The 18174-nt window shown below is 40.3% G+C and overlaps 1 protein-coding gene across 4 annotated transcripts in view; it reads right to left on the bottom strand.

Moving 5' to 3' along the window:
• Window positions 1–1783: 1783 nt before the first annotated feature.
• LOC123036443 (collagen alpha-6(VI) chain-like) overlaps window positions 1784–18174 on the bottom strand; it is a 60524-nt gene continuing 44133 nt past the window's right edge. For all 4 annotated transcript variants that reach the window (XM_044455698.1, XM_044455726.1, XM_044455706.1 and 1 more), the window contains 12 exons: window positions 16991–17026; window positions 15953–16015; window positions 14901–14963; window positions 12242–12277; window positions 11888–11924; window positions 10711–10722; window positions 8752–9245; window positions 7599–7695; window positions 6834–7505; window positions 5976–6072; window positions 4146–4260; window positions 1784–2743 (listed from right to left, as the gene is read on the bottom strand). In XM_044455698.1, coding sequence (XP_044311633.1) covers window positions 4155–4260; window positions 5976–6072; window positions 6834–7505; window positions 7599–7695; window positions 8752–9245; window positions 10711–10722; window positions 11888–11924; window positions 12242–12277; window positions 14901–14963; window positions 15953–16015; window positions 16991–17026 — 1713 coding nt within the window. In that variant the 3' untranslated portion in view covers window positions 1784–2743; window positions 4146–4154. The remainder of the gene's footprint in view (window positions 2744–4145; window positions 4261–5975; window positions 6073–6833; window positions 7506–7598; window positions 7696–8751; window positions 9246–10710; window positions 10723–11887; window positions 11925–12241; window positions 12278–14900; window positions 14964–15952; window positions 16016–16990; window positions 17027–18174) is intronic.

Below are 18174 nucleotides of genomic sequence, written 5' to 3'. Positions count from 1 at the left end.
CAGAATTAGGTACTGCAGGGCAAATGCCGTGGGCCACTTCCCAGCAGGGGGCTTCCTGGCCCTTTCATCCTTTTTTCTTGCATTTGCTACCTTCTGAATAAACATGCAGCACATTTGCAATTTAACTTTGCAACACTTCCATGTACTTATGAGCCTGTTGTTTTAAATTACACCAAAAGAAAGACAAAGAAGCCACAAAGTGTGAAATCTTACTGGAAGGAAATAGGACTGGAGCCTAGAATATGTAGCCAGGTGAATAAAGAACACTTCAATATTTGAAAACATTATAAAGGGACAGGAAGCAGTATATACTGTACTGAACAGGGGGACTTTCAAGGTAAGGTCAGGAATGCACCCTTTCCTTATACACAGTTTTCATATGTTGAATCACAATAACTTGTGGAATTAAATTGACTTTGTTTTCAGATTGTGCTTTATTCCCATTTTTAAAAAACAAAAAGAAAAACAGATATATTTTTTCAAACAGCACCATTTGATTTTCTAATGTTCTGCCACCAGAGTTAATAATGGCCAAGAGTGCACCTGAATAATTAAAAAAAAGTCTTGACAAAAGCACACAAGGCAGGAATAGTAATATCAGGCATGATGTCCAGTGCATTAATACTGATACATTAAAGATACAGTGGGTTAAGTCTAATTAAACTGAATGATAATTATTTTGGGGCACAGATGTGGGGCATAAAATGTCCCATTGGTTTCATTTTTAGTGGGAAAAAGCTTCCTAAGATTCTTACTAACAATGTATGGATGCCAATTGCAAATACAATATTTGATAAGTTTGGCGATTTCAAAGTAGTAATTGATGCATTTCAGATGTATATCCCTGGCAAGTCTGTGGGTGGATATATCCATGTCATTGAAATATTTCTCACTGGGAATGGAACTATCAAGTAGTTGCCATGAAACTGAAGGTGCCCCATTAACTTCAGTGGAAGAGAGTTGAATTCTTAGAAATAGATGGATGGATTACAGCACATAATGGCAGTTTCTTGGGTCAATCAGTCCTTGCACAAACAGGTTCCCTCCATGCAGAATGAAGGATCCTGGGAGTTACAGTCCTGGAGGACACGAGGTTGAAGAAATTTTAATTACTGTATCAACAGTATTCAGTACCTTCATGTTTTTTCTTATATTTAAGTAAGGGAAAGATATGTTATTATTTTTAATTTTTATAAATATTTCAGTAAAAATCTATATAATATAGCCTTATGACATATTGAGACAACAAGTTAACATGGGAAACTCTTTTAGCTTTGTTCTTTATTTTGCTCACTTTCTGTAAACAATATTAGATCACTCTTTCGTGATTTGCCAAGCTGAAAAATTTCCAATACAAATTGAACATTTTTCAATTTAAATTACACAATTATTTTCCTGAAAACCCACATCACTGCTTCTGAGAAGACATTTATTGGGTTCTGCTATAAAGCTGCAATCCTATGCCTGCAAGAAAACTGCATTTAACACAGTGGGATTTACATCTGAGTAAATATGCATAAGATTGCACTGCATGGCTTTAAAAAAAGAATATAGTGCAAATACCCTTTAGAAGTGATTTTTTGGAAGCACTGAGATTTCATTGTGAAAGATGAGGTCAACCTAGATAGTGACTTGATGTGCTTCATATAGTTGTTCCAGTGCTTTTTTTGTAAAAAAAGAAAAAAAAAAAAGGTGCCGGAACACCAATCCCAAGCTGAGCAGTGAGCAGCTCCCAAGCAGCTATCTCTCACTATCAGATAGCAGATAGCAGACACAATAGCAGCCTGCAGGCACTATGTTAATGATGTTTGCTGCTGATCTGCTAAAAAACGGTGCCAGAACGCTGTTCCGGTGCATTCTATGACAAAAAAAGCCCTGATCGTATAAAAGCAACAATTTTATTATAAAGGCAGAAGGGATTTTAACCTAAAGTTATTTATTGTGCATTATTAACTTTATTCTTTATTGTTTCTGGGATTTAGAGTAAGAGATCCTAAACTGTTGCTACAAGTTCTAGCTACCTATTACAGGAAGATCACTGAAGACACAGAAATGGAGGAGTATGTTTCTTTTTGTTTCACCCATTTGATTCCAACAGAATTTCTCATGTGTTCATGCATCTATTCTGGGCCTATTGAGAAGGTCTGGTATAGTATGTTAGAGTCTCCAGATTCTGAGGAGTGTTGCAAAGGTGCACCAGTTTTTTAGCACTGGTGTCCCAGAACTTCATTAGACAATCAACAGCAAGCACAACTATAAAGGATATTAAAAAAGAGAGTTAGGAAACAAAATATACTTTTAAAAATAATTAAAATGGAATTGGGATATCAGTGATGAGGCATTTGTGAGGTTGAACAATAGCCCTGGACATGGCCACAAGCTCCTAGCTACAACATGTATCACGTCCCAAGTATATTTATTAGGCTGAACATGGTGAAAGCCATTGAAAGCAGAACACCAGTATTATGGTTTGTAGCCTTCTATATTTCATGATTTCCCTCTTTTTTGAAAGCAGTAGGTGGAGCCACAGATGAAAATCTTCTAATGCATTCATTCTTCATTCTGCCTTTCAAAATTCTGTCCCTCACCACTGCAAAATTGTCATCAGAACTTTGAGAAAACTCTTGTTTTCATAGAGATTTGTTAGATTGGACAAATGAAGCAGAAATGATGACAGTGAAATACTCCTTGGCAAGACTTCTAGAGGCTGTATAGCCAGCTCATTTTGGTAATTTTCAAATACCTGAAAATGAACAGAAATAATATTAAGGAAAATGAAAAGTTTTACTCTCATATTTAGATTTCTGGAACTGTGTTAGGATAGTCTGTAGCATGACCTGAATGATGAATTAGTGAAATAGGGGCCACCATCCAAGGTGATAGGTTTTGCTTGTGTTTTTTATATAAGCATTATATAAGGATCAAGCAGAAATGTTTATTTGTAGTGATAACCACATGGTGATTCTATATAACTAGGATGATGTACAGAGATTGTATGGGATGATCACAACATGGGAAAGGTCGGCCTCTTGACAAAGGAAAACTGGGATGTTTATAACTATCCAGGCAGGACATGGGAAATAGCTATGCTCATTGGGCCTTTTGGGTCTTTCTCCTGTCTCCAAACAGCAGGTCTTTTACAGACATTTGTTGGCCTTCTTTCATACCTGATGACACTGACAACTTTTGGTTCAGTGGGCCTAGACATCCAGTGTTGTCAGCCTGTAAACAGTGACCTATTGGGATTTGCCTTGATATTCTGAATGGTCAGCCGGGTTATGACTTCTGTGCCCTCTGGATCCCTGTGGTCAGGATGCAGATGGCTGCACAACCAGCAGATTTGTCTACCTTGTTGTGATGGTGGGCATAGGACACTGCCAGAAGTCTATCTCGCCTTAGTTTGTATTTAAATGATTCTAAGATGGGCCAGGGAATCAGTGTGAATTTGGGCAGGGGGAGGGATAAGTGGTCTATATCTACATGGATCCCAGAATGGAGGTGCAGTGCAAATGTAGTGGGTTCCACTCTTGTCAAAATTACCACTGTTAAATTATGCCTGGAGTTCCCGGGGTGGGTGGGTGGCCCCGAGCTTGGCTTGGGGGTTAGAAAGTTCATGTGCACATACACCCCCCGCCCAGGGATTCTGGTATAGATTGCTGGAGAAGGGAATGAAGAATCTTTTCCACATTCTACCCCAACAATTGTGATTCATACTGCTCTTTCCTCCTTGTTGGGGTACCAGCTGGGAAATAACCATTTGTATCAGGTTTGCTGGGGAAAGGAATCTGGTAGCAGGCGAGGGGCTCAGGGAACCCAGAGGGATCTGCAGTGAAAACCTTTGAGGACCAGTTGTGCATCCTTACTGTACCCCCTCCCCCTTGAGGAACCATGTAGCCCCTGTTGGGTTCTGAATCAATTGTCCAATTACCTGTGCTCATTATTATTCGTATGACTTGAGGGTCCTGATCCAGTCTATGCTGAGCACAGAAAGCTCTTTACGCAAAGAATGGGGGCTGACGGGAGGGAAGTCAACAGCAGGAAAATCCCACGTGTGGAGGGGAGAAAGCAGCAAGTGGCAGAATAATGCCATTTGATATTTTTAATTGTATTTTCCACAAGGTATCCTGTTATGGAATTCTACTTACGAAAGTCTGTTATGCATTGCTGACGACATGTCCAGGGGGGCTAGAATCACTTAGTAGGTACTCCATATTTACAGCCTCATCTCCTCTTGATACAGTCTTGCTTCCCTCTGGAGAACTAGTTATAAGGCAACAAAATAGAACCTGGGATCAGTGCATATACATGTGCTAGTGCAGTGCAGACGATGAACAGAATTGCTTTCAGGCAGTAGGTCTCCCTCCAGTATTGGACTAGAAGTTCTTCCTATTCCCCCATGCTTTTTTCATGTAGTGCACACAATCAGGTTTAAGTAAATGGGCAAGGTCAGAAGGTCAGAACTGCTACTGTTTCACAACAGCTGGAGTTTATCTCCAACTTTTGAGTAGTAATCATTGCTATTGTTCTGATGTTGCAGTCACCTCCGCTCTCATGCAGAGCTGGCAAGAAATGGAAATGTGGAAAAAGAGAATGGACACCCGACGTCCCAGCATGTGCAGATCAAATGAGAAGCCTCCAGGCAAGACGAGAAGCCATGACTAGTGCAATTGAGGCTGCTCTTCTGTGGACTTGCAAGCTTTCTCGCTTTAATGGGTTACTGCATCTTTGCAAACAGCATGACAGATAGTTATGTAACAGATTAAGATGTGCATGGCACAGGGACAAACCAAGATGGCAAACACCTGTGACCCTTCTCTGCATTGTGCAAGTTTAAAGAGCTGGATTAAGAAAGTAGCTTTCAAGCGCTGGATTACTTTTGGTAAGGTGCCATTCAAGCAACACATCCAAACAATGTGAAACCAAGTGAAACAAAGCATGTTATAGACCAAGTGGAAAGCACACTGGTGGCCCAGCATACAGACAGACAAAGATGCTGGTGATGGTAAATGCCCTGGTGAAGGCATGAATGAATGGAAGGAAAAGCCCCATTTCTGTCCCAGGCTTCACAATCCTTAGGCATAACAACCCCAGTTTACACTGAATTTGATTTCTTCTTAAGGCCGGCGGCCATGGAATGTTTAAAAAGGCAATGCATTTTATGGTTATTTTGTTTCTTTAAGCATCGTTTTCATAAATTAGCTCTAGTAATCAAGGGTGGGGTAAATTAGATGTAATCAAGGGTGGGGTAAGGTGAGGAAAACAACTTTCCCCTTATTAGGTGCCCTTTACAGATCTATATTAGTATTGAAGAAAAGCACTGGAGTAGAAGCAAGCCATAAAGGAACGTTAGCTGTGTATGCATGGCCATTGCCATGCGAACTTTTGGACCTGCAGCTGTAGTGGGAAGAGGCGATGTTGTCCACTGCACCCCCATTTCCAGGTGAAGATTGGCTCCCTCCCTCCAGAGGAAGCTGATGGGGGATTGTCATCAGCATGCTGCTCCGTGATTGCTGGGAACTGGCAGTGCTGCCACGAATGTGGTTGGCAGGGCTCTGCTATTTTTATAGCATTTCTGTCTCCACCTTGGCTTGTGTGTTGGGACTACACAGCATCCCAGCTGAGCCACACTGTTTTCATGCTGGAGTAAGCGGCTGGGTTGCTAAGAGTGTACTGTTGCTTGTAATGCTGTTAATTAGGCCGCTGCCTATGTCTCAGAGGCATTCTTCCAACGTGATGAAAGATTTATTCCTCTTAGATTAGCGTTTGCAAGACAAATGATGCCTTAGCTGATTCATACATCAAGTCCAAATATCTTTGCTTGAAGATAGCCTAGTATGGCCCAGCTTCTCATAAAGCCGCAGTTCGCGTGTGTGCATGTACCTGTAAAAATCCCAACCCAACAATATTGCCTTCATGTATTTGTTCACTTGCAGCAGGCCTTCATTTTCTGGAAATACTTTCTGGAAAAAACTCACATGGGTATTTGATACTGTGGGACATACATAGGCATCCGGGTGTTGATTTCTGCACATCTCGTCTTAAGATGTACTTCTGGATAGTTGTTGACGTTAGCTGTCAAGATAAATGGTACTACTCTGGTAAATGATATCCCAAACTAGAACTACACTGTCCACAAGTGAACTGCTCACTCTTGACTATGATTGAAAGGACAGGTCATCTTTCATTCTTTTACCTAAAGCCCCTTCCTTAGCCCATGTCTAAATATAAACGGTTGTTATACTGGTAGAACCAGCCTAGTACTGTGTACTCCAAAGGCAGTGATTCTCCAGTTTCTCAAACACTGGTCTTTCTCAGCCTTTGCCAACTGAGATTATTTAAATTAAGGTGTCAAATGTTAAATTTGGAAGTTTGTATCACTAACAACATCTACCTTTATATGATTAAATGCCATTGGAAATCAAAATGAAATACATCAAACTGTGGGGATTCACACACCTACTTTTTATTTGGCCTGTAAGATACTCACAGTCCTGGACATGCAGAAGGCTCCGTAATTTACCAGTAGTGCGATTTCATGATAGTATAACAAATGTTATCAAAGCATAGTAACCATAATCTCTAGGCTTGTGGCACTGAAATTAACTAGTCCAGACATTCAAAAAAAGGCTTTAAATTATAAGGAAGGGCTCATTCAATGTATATTTCAGGAACAGCATGACTCAGATTTCATTGGAACTGAAATACTATTAGCAAATATTAATTAATTAAATATTATTCAAATATTATTTAAAATCTTAAATAATAAATGCTGTCACTGTGAAATTTTCAAATTAGCTCCTAGATCACAAGGCCAGGTATATTTGCCAACTTACCCTTGAGGAGATGTACAAACGGTTTCAAAAAATTCACGGCATAGCCAAGCTCGGCCTTGTGATTTCGGCCAAGCTGTAACAAGTGCTGCTCCAGGGGGAAGCTCGCCAGTTGCTCAAGTTCTGTGTGATCATACTCACGCCCCAAGGAGAGCACGAAGAAAGCATAGCCCTGGCACTTGGCTCTCAGGGATGCGTCGCTCAGCACCCCCTTGTCCCACTGACTCGTTCTTCCAGCAGATATAACAAAAATAGCCTTCGATTTCCTCTGGTTGCGTGCTACTGAAAATACGTTGCTGATTGTCCACTGTATGGCATGGCCAATGGCGGCTGATCCATTCAGCGGCTGGAGAGACTCCTGGATGTGCCTCTTCATTCGTCCTTTACTTCTAAAAGCCACAAAGTCAAATTCAATTTTAGCTGGATGCATGTGGGTCTGAGGTCTGAAATTTAGTGGAGTGTGGCTCACCACAGCCACCCTGTCACCTTCCAAAGAGGTGTCTGGTTTAGCAGAAATGTCAAAGTTGTCTATCGCTGCACCTAGGAAACCTTTCAGCTGCTTAAATTCAGCAGGGCTTATTCTCCGTGAGCTTTCTAAAATGAAAGCGGCATCCATGTAGGGCTGAGGTGGGGAGGTTTCATGACGGAAGCAAGATTCATCTGGGTCGCATTTGTCTGAAAATGGATGCAAAGTCATTGTAATGGCACAACACAAAGAGCAGCTATGACTGAAGAGCTGATTCTCATGTTTCTTTCAGATACTCTTACCATAGCAAAGTACACAAGACTGCATTCTTTCCAAGGCTGGACCATAATCTCTCTCCTGTTGAAGATTAATAACTTGAAACAGTCTTGTGGTATCCATCTAAAAGAAGAAAATGTGTGGCCGTGTTAAAAAAAATAACTGAGCAGACAAATTGTAAGATTTATAGTTTCATTTGTATCTTTTGTGAGTCCAGTGTGGAAATTTTGAGTAGTAGTAACTTCTAGGAATTGATGCTCATTTTGCAGATTTTGTGCAATCACATTCTCTTAGTCTTTTAGAACCTTATACAATAGAGCCCAATGAAGTTTAGAGCCAGTCCATACCATTGGCATCATAACAGTTGATTTCCTAAGTGCCAAACATCTAGTCATTTTTAACTGGAGACAGCCATTTTTCTCTGAATTTTGGGTTAGAACCTCATATTCTGATTTGGGACCAAGTTTAAACTAATTGGTTTGAAGGTTCCAATGAAGCTAACTAGAATTTACAAAGAAATTTGGCAGATGCAATCCTGCTGCTGTCCAGCGTACATGAGATGCATAATGCTGAGGTATCGGGGCACCAAAGCCTGTTGGGGAAAAGCCTAACATGTTTATCCAATCCAGGCCCTGAATGTAAGCAAGGAAAGGAAAGCCCATCGCCACCAGCTGCAGCATTCAGCAGCTCAACCCCTTGTACAGGATCCTATTTTACCTAAAATATGGAGGACCTGTAAGTTCCAACATAAAGGAGATATGTGTCAGCGTGAGAGAAATGGAAGAAGTAAAAATGACCTCAATTACTGACCAGAGGGACACATGATGTAAGAAAAGGGGCATTTTGTAGGTCAGCATGTTTAGTTGACGGTAATAAACGTACCCATGATAATGTCCCTATTCAGCACCATCCCAGTCAGGCTTCCCACCCCAGGTCTCCAGTCTGTGCTCATTTGCTGAATGTTGGTCAAGGTTGCCGGTGTGGCAGTGCCCCACTGGCAGCAGCACCTCAGGCCTGTCTGCACTTGGGTGGGTTGTCTCCAAATTTGCTAAATTCTGGTTTCATTAAATGATCTACTCAGTTATACTAAACAATTCTGTAAAATCTAATTGATATTGCAAACATTCTAACAAGCTCAATGAGACAATTCAGAATATGAAAAAAATGACGGTTTCTCACCGCAAAAGCACGGTTGACATGAGGGGTGTTCCTAAAAGCGACGACCACTGGATGGATATCTAAGGCACTGAACTCCAGGACCGCTGTGTCAATAGAACTTGGATCGTCAGATTGGCCATTGCTGAAAAACACAGCAACCCTTCTCACATTAGCACCTGACATAGTTCTCTTGAAGACATTCCTGGCAACAAACCTCATAGACCCACCAAGGTCTCTTCCACTTGTAGATCTCTGGTAGGAAAGAGTATTGATCTCCTGGATCAACTGGTTTTTGCTCTGGAAATCTAAGAAGCGGATCAGATAGTGGGTATTGGAGTTGTAGGACACCACGGCCACTCTGGCTCCCACTGGGCAATTGCTCTCTCTGATTCTGGTATTGTTCACAATGGCTATGATGATCTCTCTCATTTGTTCAAATGACTGGGGTGTAGTATCTTGAGATAAGTCCAAGGCAAACACTAATTCGGTGGGATATACAGGGCACTGAGTTCTTCCTAAAATATAAGACAGGGCAATGTTATCATTCAAAAATAATTATGTAATGACAATTTTTTAAAAAACATTTTATACATTTATGTCACCAGCCAGGCAAATATAAGACTTGTAACCACTATGTATTTAAATTGGAGATATTTAGGCTGCAATTCTGTAACCAGCAACCTTCAGTAAACACTGGGAATTCAATGGCAGTTACTTCTAAGGAATCATGTATAGGAGGTTAAGCATCCATTAACATGCTTAAAGCATCCATATTCTCTCATTAAAATCTGTGGGAAATTTAAAAATTGCTTAATTTAGATTGGATCTTACCCATTTTTAAACAAGTCAAACAGGTTAATTCTGGTGCTACAAATAGAATATTATCAAGTTTAACAATATTCTTTCCCCAAAAAAGTACTATTATTTTGGATTTGATTATCCTAAATTATTTAGAAGGGACATAGAAAGCTGCCTCATAGTGAACAAGGCAATTTGCCCATTTAGTCCAATACAGTCTACACTGAATGGCAGCATAGCTCTCCAGGGTTTCAGACAAGCGTATTTCTCATCCTGCCCTGAATATTCTGGGTATTGAATGAAGGATCTTCTACATGCAAAGCAAGTAAACTACCACTGAGGAGGCTCTGGATATAAATAGAAAATGGTGGTCAGAAACTTTGTTTATTTTTAAAATCTTTTGGAAAACAATATCCCCATTCCTGTTGAAATAGCTCCCTTAGTTCCTTCTTCTAGAAGACTTTGGAGGAGCATGAACTGGCCAAAACTGGGAAAGGCAGGGGCAGGGCTTGTCAAGTGCCTTAATTTATCATGGTTATAACAGGAAACCATTTTAGTGAGGGGACTGCTGTTGACACTTGCTCTGATGCCACAATGGCAACCAGCAACTCCTACTTTGAAATGGGGAATGATTACTGGGATCTTGTTTGCTTGTTTTCAAATTTGTCTGCACATCTTGGGATCACCACCCAACTCTAAGGATCCCCTCTACCAGCATTGTCCTTTCCGTTTCTTCAGTATCCAACATGTCTTCATGCAAAAGGACACCCATTTTGGAAATAGTGATCTGTCAAGTCTGGCATGATTCATGAGATCTTCGCCAAATTTCAGTTGTAATCATTCCATTTCCTTACAATATGACACCCCCTGTAATGGGTTGTAATCAAATCTATAGGAAATATGTATGGAACCCAGTGGCTTATTTGTCCCGAAGAGCAGGGCTGAACTTATTGTATGAGCTGAACTTATTTTATGATGACCACATTGTTGGGATGGGAAAGAAGCAGGCCTGTAGAAATTCTGCTTTGCTATCCAGTTGAGATGTAGTTTTAGATTACATCTTATGTAAAAATGTAATTGCATTCATCTACTGACATTGGTATATCACCTGCACCTAACATCTTCCCTAAGGTTTGGAGAAGCTAATGAAATGTTGTAAATTAAAACTAGAGAAATACTCACCTATCCAGCAAGCTAAATGAAAAGGGGAAGAAAAGGACATATAATTCCAGACTATATTATATTATATATGTATTTCTTGAAAAACTCTAAAACAGCAAAGTACTTTTCTTAAAGGCATTAATGGTCAAAATATAGAAGATAGCCTCTATATGGTATGTTGTTTATTACCATGCAGTATGAAGTTGAACTAGTTCTTAATTTTGAACTGTGAGTAATGAATACATAATAGAAATATGCAGTAGAAGTTATTGTGCAGGAGAAACAGTTGATAATACTTTTACCAGAACAATTAATATGGGGGTTTTAATAAATAATGTAAGCTATCAGACATTTGACATCCCTCCCGCTACACACAAACCTACAAAAATTAGATAACTATCCTGTGCAAAACATGCACAAAATAAAAAAAAATCTTTGAGGAAGGGACAATCTCCAAATTTTGCTACAAAACTATTTATTAATATTTATTGGTGCTGCCAACTGTCTGAAATAATCTTTAGTTGCACAATCAAGTGTTGAGTGACAAGAGTATCAATTGATAAAATGTAAATATATTTAAATATCGCCAAAACCTAATATAAGTGCCTTTCTGAGATTCTGGAATTACAATGATAACCTATAATCCAATGAACAAAGCTTCCAGACATGGTTAAAATGAAAGATCACTTTATATCCTACTACAGTAGTACCCCAGAACCAAAAAGAATCACAAATACAAACAAATGTGCTTTCAGTACTAATTTGATTTAGCTCCCTACTAAATTAATTGAATCTTCTGTTGAATAATGGTGTGATTCTGTCCTTAATTTATATGTGCTGGCAGGATAGGATTGCTCCATCACACTTGTGCACAGGGAAGAATTTGCATTGGTTTCATGGCTTAGGATGGTTCAGTTTCTAGGGATGCTGTGGAAATGTGTGGTGTAGGTGTTTCTACAACTTGCTTTGCTGCTGTGAGCTGATGGGGTTCAAATGGTATTATTACAGTGTTAGACAAAGAATCATCTACCGATGGAACTAATTCAGGTTTGTAACTCCACCTTTCCTTGTTCCTGCAGCTCCAATGGCCAGAAGGTTAACCTGTTCCCATACAGGACATTTTCCCACCTTCCTTGATTGTATTTCAACTCATTAGCTTTGGCTTTTCAGAATCACAGAATCAAAACTAGGTACTTACGGCTTTGTTCACGCACATATTTAATGACATCACAGGGCTGGAGAAAATAATGCAAAGTGGAAAAAATGTTATTTTTTTAGCAAATAAAGTGATCTATTTTTGAACAGACATTAGCAACAGTCTTAATGAGAGCCAGCATGGTGCAATGGTACAGGAATGCTGAGGTAGGAGAGGTGAAACCCACCTTCAGCAAGGAAATTCATTCAGTAACCCCGAGGTCAGCTACCATCACTCAGGCTCTTCTACCACTCATGACAGTCGAGATTAAAAAGGGGAAGAATCATATATGTCACTCGGAGCTCCTCAAAGGAACTGTGAGATGTGCCATAAATAACGTATAGCAGGTATACATACCTCAAAAAATGGAAGTCCCTTTGCTCCTTTTGATCCCTAGAGGAATGAGACTGGAGTTAGAGAAAATGATGGGTCTGGCTGGTTTGAAAATCTCACAACAGACCAACAGGATTATGGTTGGCTGAGGTGCCATCAAAGAGGTTAGAATACAAATAAGGAATCATCATTTTCCGATCTTACCAATGGCAAAGAGCTCAGGAATTTGCATACTCCAAGACACACTTATCTTCTTCTCTAACCTACGCAAATTCTGCGCCCCACTATTTTCCTCAGGATTCTCAATGGTGTAGCTGTATGCCTGCACTCAATTTAATACTAAGCATGTTTAGTGTCAGTGAGACATCTATTAAGTGAACCAGCTTCAAACCCCAAATTAAAATAGAGCCGTCACACTGGATTGACCGACTGAATGACGGATTGATGTAAAAACCATGTGATTTATTTTCTAAAGCCTCCAATTAATTGGCAAGCAAATAGTTTTGAGCTAACTATAATTAACATTAACTTCAGTGAAGGTATAATGATACACCATACATAATGCCAAAAATGGAAGGTGGGAGAATTCCTGTAGGAGAGAAGAATGAAGGGCAATGGAGTAGCTGAACCTGTGGAGTGCTCCCAATCACTTAGCCATGGTTAAAAAAATCAGAAAACCACAATGTGTCAGTGTGTTTTTAAGTAGGTGAGATGTTTCATATCTCACAAACAGTGACGTAAAAAAGTGGTTCCCAGCCAGACATAACCTGGAGTCAGTCACCTTGGTTCATTCAGTGAAGTAGGATTCACAGCATAGATTGCCATATGGCACACATTCCACTTATATAAAACAAATGCACATCCCCATGAAAGGAATCCCTAAATGATGGACAGCATAGCCTGAGGATATATGGATAACTGGCAATATCTTCTGAAGCTTCATCCACAAACCAATTAACCAGAGTACATGTTTGCACATTTTACAAAAAAACAAAACACCAAAGAATCTACACTACAGTCTTAAGGTACATTTCATTCTTCTGTGCAACTCGGATTTATTTCATACAGCCTGCACAAAAGCATGTTTTAATGGATTGTAATCTTAATCTGGTTTGATATGGACTTAACAATCATTTCTTACCTAATGGCAAAATGGATAGTGGTGTTATATTTTATTTAAACATTTTAATGCAATCTTTCAGCAAAGGCTTCTAACAATACAAAATGTAAAATTCAGCAATTAGAACTTAATTCATGAATATGAAAAACCAAGCAACAAAGATGAAAACAACGCTATGGAAGAGCATGAATAAGGTCAACCATCCATTTAAAGCTGAAGGAAATGAAATTGCCTTTACCTGGCACTGGAAAACTTGTTCAGTCAGTGCCATCTGAATCTCTTTGAAGGTAAACTGGACCAGCTATTACCTTCCTTTACTATACTATAGGGCTTCACCCACCGTGAATGTTGGGGGAAGTATTTAGCAAGATTTTTTTGGAGTGCCCTTATCTCTGAAGCTGAGGTACAGAGAGCCAGCTGATTTTTGCCCCTCCTGCTCACCTGAGAGAGCAGCTTCTCTCTGGCAAGCTAGGGGGGCAGCAGACAGGGAGTTCCCTGGGATGCACAGCCCGTGACTGGACTTGCCACCACAAAGCAGTTTCTTGCCCCCAGCTCGCATGGAGGGGAGGTTTCAGGGGAACCAGCTGGGCAGTGCTGCTCTTTTCCGGTGCCAGCCCGCGGACCTCCCACTACTGCCCTAAAGAAGGAGAAGTGTGACTCTGGCAGTAACATAAAGAAGCAGCTGTCAATGGTACTGTCTTGGCAAGAACATTAATGGGCTTTGGTTCAGGGTTTGGCACCACAATGGTTCAGACAACACAAGAAGTCATCATGGTACGGAGGAACCATAGAACAAACCATTGTTTCTGTTCATGATTTCTAAAAACCAAACAAGCCATGCTGAAATAACACGATGGGGTTCAGATGGCATGGTGGACATGCCATGGCAGGCATTGTGCAACCCCCCCCCCCCCCGTTGCTTGTAGTGCTGTGTGAACACAGCCAATTACTTGTCCTGGCAGCAATCCTGGAATGGAATGCCCCAGTAGGAACTACAGTGTATCATGACAGAGCATAATTCTCCAGAGCATTCCTGGGAAAAACAGTGCCTATGTTCACTGGCCATCTCTTGTATACATACTGCGGGAGCCCTGTCCCCCTTTGCACCTGAACCCCTTAAGCATGAATGATTGCAGGAATGACTCCATCTTGGCTGCAGATCGGAACATGATTTGACTAACAGTACAGACAACTTTATTTATTTATTTATTTATTTATTTATTTATTTATTTATTATTTTTTGATTTATATCCTGCCTTTTTCCTACAAAGGGCTCAAGGCAGCTTACATCTCCTCCTCCATCTTATCCTCACAACAACAACCGTGTGAGGTAGATTGGGCTGAGAGTCTGTGACTGGCCCAAAGTCACCCAGTTGGCTCCATGGCTGAGCGGGGACTAGAACCCAGATCATCTGAGTCCCAGTCCCATGCTCTTAACCACTACACCACACTGGCTCTCAGAAACTTCATAGACTTTTTGTCCAGGAACAAAGATGACATTGGAAATCTAAGTTACTCTAGAAGTAGAATTAAAAAAAAAGATGTGATGAGATTGCTACATACTGGATATCCTGGATAGCCTCTTATTCCTGGATCACCTGTTTCACCCTTCAGTCCTGGAATGCCCTGGAAACAATAAATATCTTATGTGTTTCAATAACAAATACAAAAAACTATATTCATATATTCCCTAAAATCCATGGGGGACAAGCAGCCTCCCAGCATTAAAACAGCAGCCAATTAGTATGGCACAAGAAGAACTATGAAGAGGAAAATGTGAATAAGAAAAGTGTAAGAACAAGTACTGTTATACATCGAAAGAGAGAGAGTTTTCCAGTTCTTGTTTCTTGGTTTCAAGTTGCCAAACCTGAATGCTTTCTTTGGCCACAGTCAGCCCTTCACTACAGAACAGAACAGCACAGGATGGTTGGATGTCTGTGCACGTAGTAGAGAACTCTGCCATTTTTTGCATCGTGTGATTTTTCTGTTACAGCAATCTCAGCAAAAGCTGGAAACCTATAATCCCTATGCTTTGGCTGTCTACTCTGGTTTTAGATCTTCCTATTAGCCTTCACAGCCATTGAGATGATCTAAAATAAGCCCCTCCTGAGAGATTTCAGACCTGTGTTTGGACAAAGCATAACCTATACCATTGTGCCCCCAAGCTTATGGAACAGGCTTCTTGAAAATACCAGCCTTTATGCAACCCTCCCAATATTGAAGTGCAAGGCTTTTCCTCTTCAAGGTAATTTCTGCAGAATTTGTAACTTTATGTTCGGCCAAGCTGCTTATATTCTGAGTTCAATTGTTCTGTTCTTGCAATTGCCTCTTGATAGCTTTGTTATGCTTTATGTTGCAGTTTTAAAATATATGTAAAGTTTACTATGAGCCATCACATAAATCATAATTACAAATGTAATACTGGTTTTAAAAATCTAATTGCCAAAATGCCACATATTCTTTAGAAACAATTAAGGAGGGACTGAATAATTTAAGGCTTATTTCTATCTTCTCAGGAGGCAAAATATAAATATGATGCTACTGGAAGACCTGGTAATCACTAACCAAGCCAATAACACTAAAATAGTATCCATAGAAATTAGTGGTCACAATACCATTCTTCCTCGGCTCCCTTTTTGGCCAGGTTCCCCAGGAATACCTTTGTCTCCAGGTATACCCTGTTGAATTGATTATAAAGCATAGGTTTAAAAATGTAGCAAAGAAATAAATGTGAAGAATGCAAAAAGTAAACCACCCTGTTAATTCAACTTCCCATGATATGCCTAGTTACGGTGTTGTCATAAATAAGAGATGCACAAAAAGCTCCAATAAAGTTTTCAGTCATAAATTCAGAAAGATTGCAGCTGAATGACACAAAGAACACCAACCAACACGCATTGCTTGGCAATTTCTGCAGAGAACAGCAACACAACACTCATTGCAGCGTTTGCAAGTGTGAAGTTCTTAGGAGCTTGACTTTCAGGACATTAACAGAACAAGTAAAAGGGGAAAAATGCAGTCTGTCTTGAATTCTGGAAAGGCAAATGATCAAAGATGGCCAGTATCACCTTTCAAAAGTTCCTAAGGATTCCTCAGCTTCTTTGAGACTACAGCATAAGCAAGCTACATTTTAAACATGTTTGCCTACAGTCAGGAATCAAAATGACATTCTCTGAATGTTGATGCCTCTGAATGTTCATAAGCCATAAAAAATCACATAACTTGAGGCTGACAACCCATTCCAGAAGCTTCCCTTTCAACTAGCTCAATCTAGACTAGTCAGTCAGGCCAGTTGGACTGCTTCAGAGACTCCACTTTCCAATATGCCAATACGATTTTTCTTTAGGCACAAAGATGGATTTTGAAGCACTTCAAACACATTTAGAAATCATGTGGTAAACACAGAGATCGGAAACCAAAAATAGAGCAGCACAGCTTGAGCTCCAGTTTTAAACCCACTGAAAGCCACTGCTGAACGTTCTCCATGAGAACCCTGGCATTACTCTGCCTCTTTCTTTTCTATGGCAAAGCTATAAACTGAAAATTAGAGTGCACACAACTCATTCCATTTATTAACAGACATGCCCACAAGGACTACACTGAGAATTTATCCCTTCATGAGAGTTGACTTCATAGTGTATGCATGAGGGTACCTGAACTCCAAAGCTCCCTGGGAAACCTTCTTCTCCCTGTAATGTAATTAGATATGCCATAATTACACCCAAACACACTTCCTGTTATTTATTTGACAAGAAAAGTATACTTTAGGGTCACAGACGTGAGACATAAAATCTGGCATATGCAAAAATAAGCACTAAATATGGCAGACTGATTAATCACCCTAGTAAATAAAACCTTAGTAGGCTAACAAAAGTATAGCTGAAAAAGGGGGCTGAGCAAGTGAGGGAGGTTAATTAGGAGCAGAAGCATTTTTCCTCCAGTCTGCTAATCTTGAACTTCAAAGGAGTATGCAGCCTACAAGAATTTATCACACCTAAGGGTATGCATAAATGAGGTTCAGAGATTGTGTGTGCCTAAGATATAGCAAGAGTTTGGAGCCTAGGAGGCATCTGCTCATTTTCACTTAAAACAAAATCAAGACAAGCCAGACAACTGTATTCAACATCCTGTGACTCCTGGGTAGGAGGAAAGGAGCGTAGTCTGTCCTCATTAGTATATTTCACTTCTCTTAAAATGTACATCTCCTTCATGGATTACTGCCTTGTCGTGGCGAAGGGGCTTGCATAGCTCAATGAAGCTATGAGTTATGCCGTGCAGGGCCACCCAAGATGGACAGGTCATAGCAGAGAGCTCTGACAAAACGTGATCCACTGGGGAAGGAAATGGCAACCCACTCCAGTATCTTCGCCATGAAAACCCCATGGACAGTACCACAAGGCAAAAAGATATGACGCCAGAAGATGAGCCCCTCAGGTCGGAAGGTGTCCCATATGCTACTGGGGAAGAGCGGAGGGCTAGTACTAGTAGCACCAGAAAGAATGAAGCGACTGGGTCAAAGCCGAAAGGACACTCAGTTGCCGATGTATCCGGTGGTGAAAGGAGAGTCCAATGCTGCAAAGATCTATACTCCATAGGAACCTGGAATGTAAGATCCATGATTCAAGGCAAGCTGGATGTGGTCAAACAAGAGACGACAAGAGTGAACATCGACATCTTAGGAATCAGTGAACTAAAATGGACAGGAATGGGGAAATTTAATTCAGATGACCATCAGGTATTCTACTGCGGGCAAGAATCCCTCAAAAGAAATGGAGTAGCCTTCATAGTCAATAAAAGAGTAGGAAAAGCAGTATTGGGATACAATCTCCAAAATGAC

The sequence above is a fragment of the Varanus komodoensis genome, unplaced genomic scaffold (genome assembly GCF_004798865.1).
Source record: "Varanus komodoensis strain SLA01 unplaced genomic scaffold, ASM479886v1 scaffold10, whole genome shotgun sequence".
Taxonomy (NCBI): domain Eukaryota; kingdom Metazoa; phylum Chordata; class Lepidosauria; order Squamata; family Varanidae; genus Varanus; species Varanus komodoensis.
Note: the sequence above shows the minus strand (reverse complement) of the source record. Positions and strands in the feature narration are given on the sequence as shown.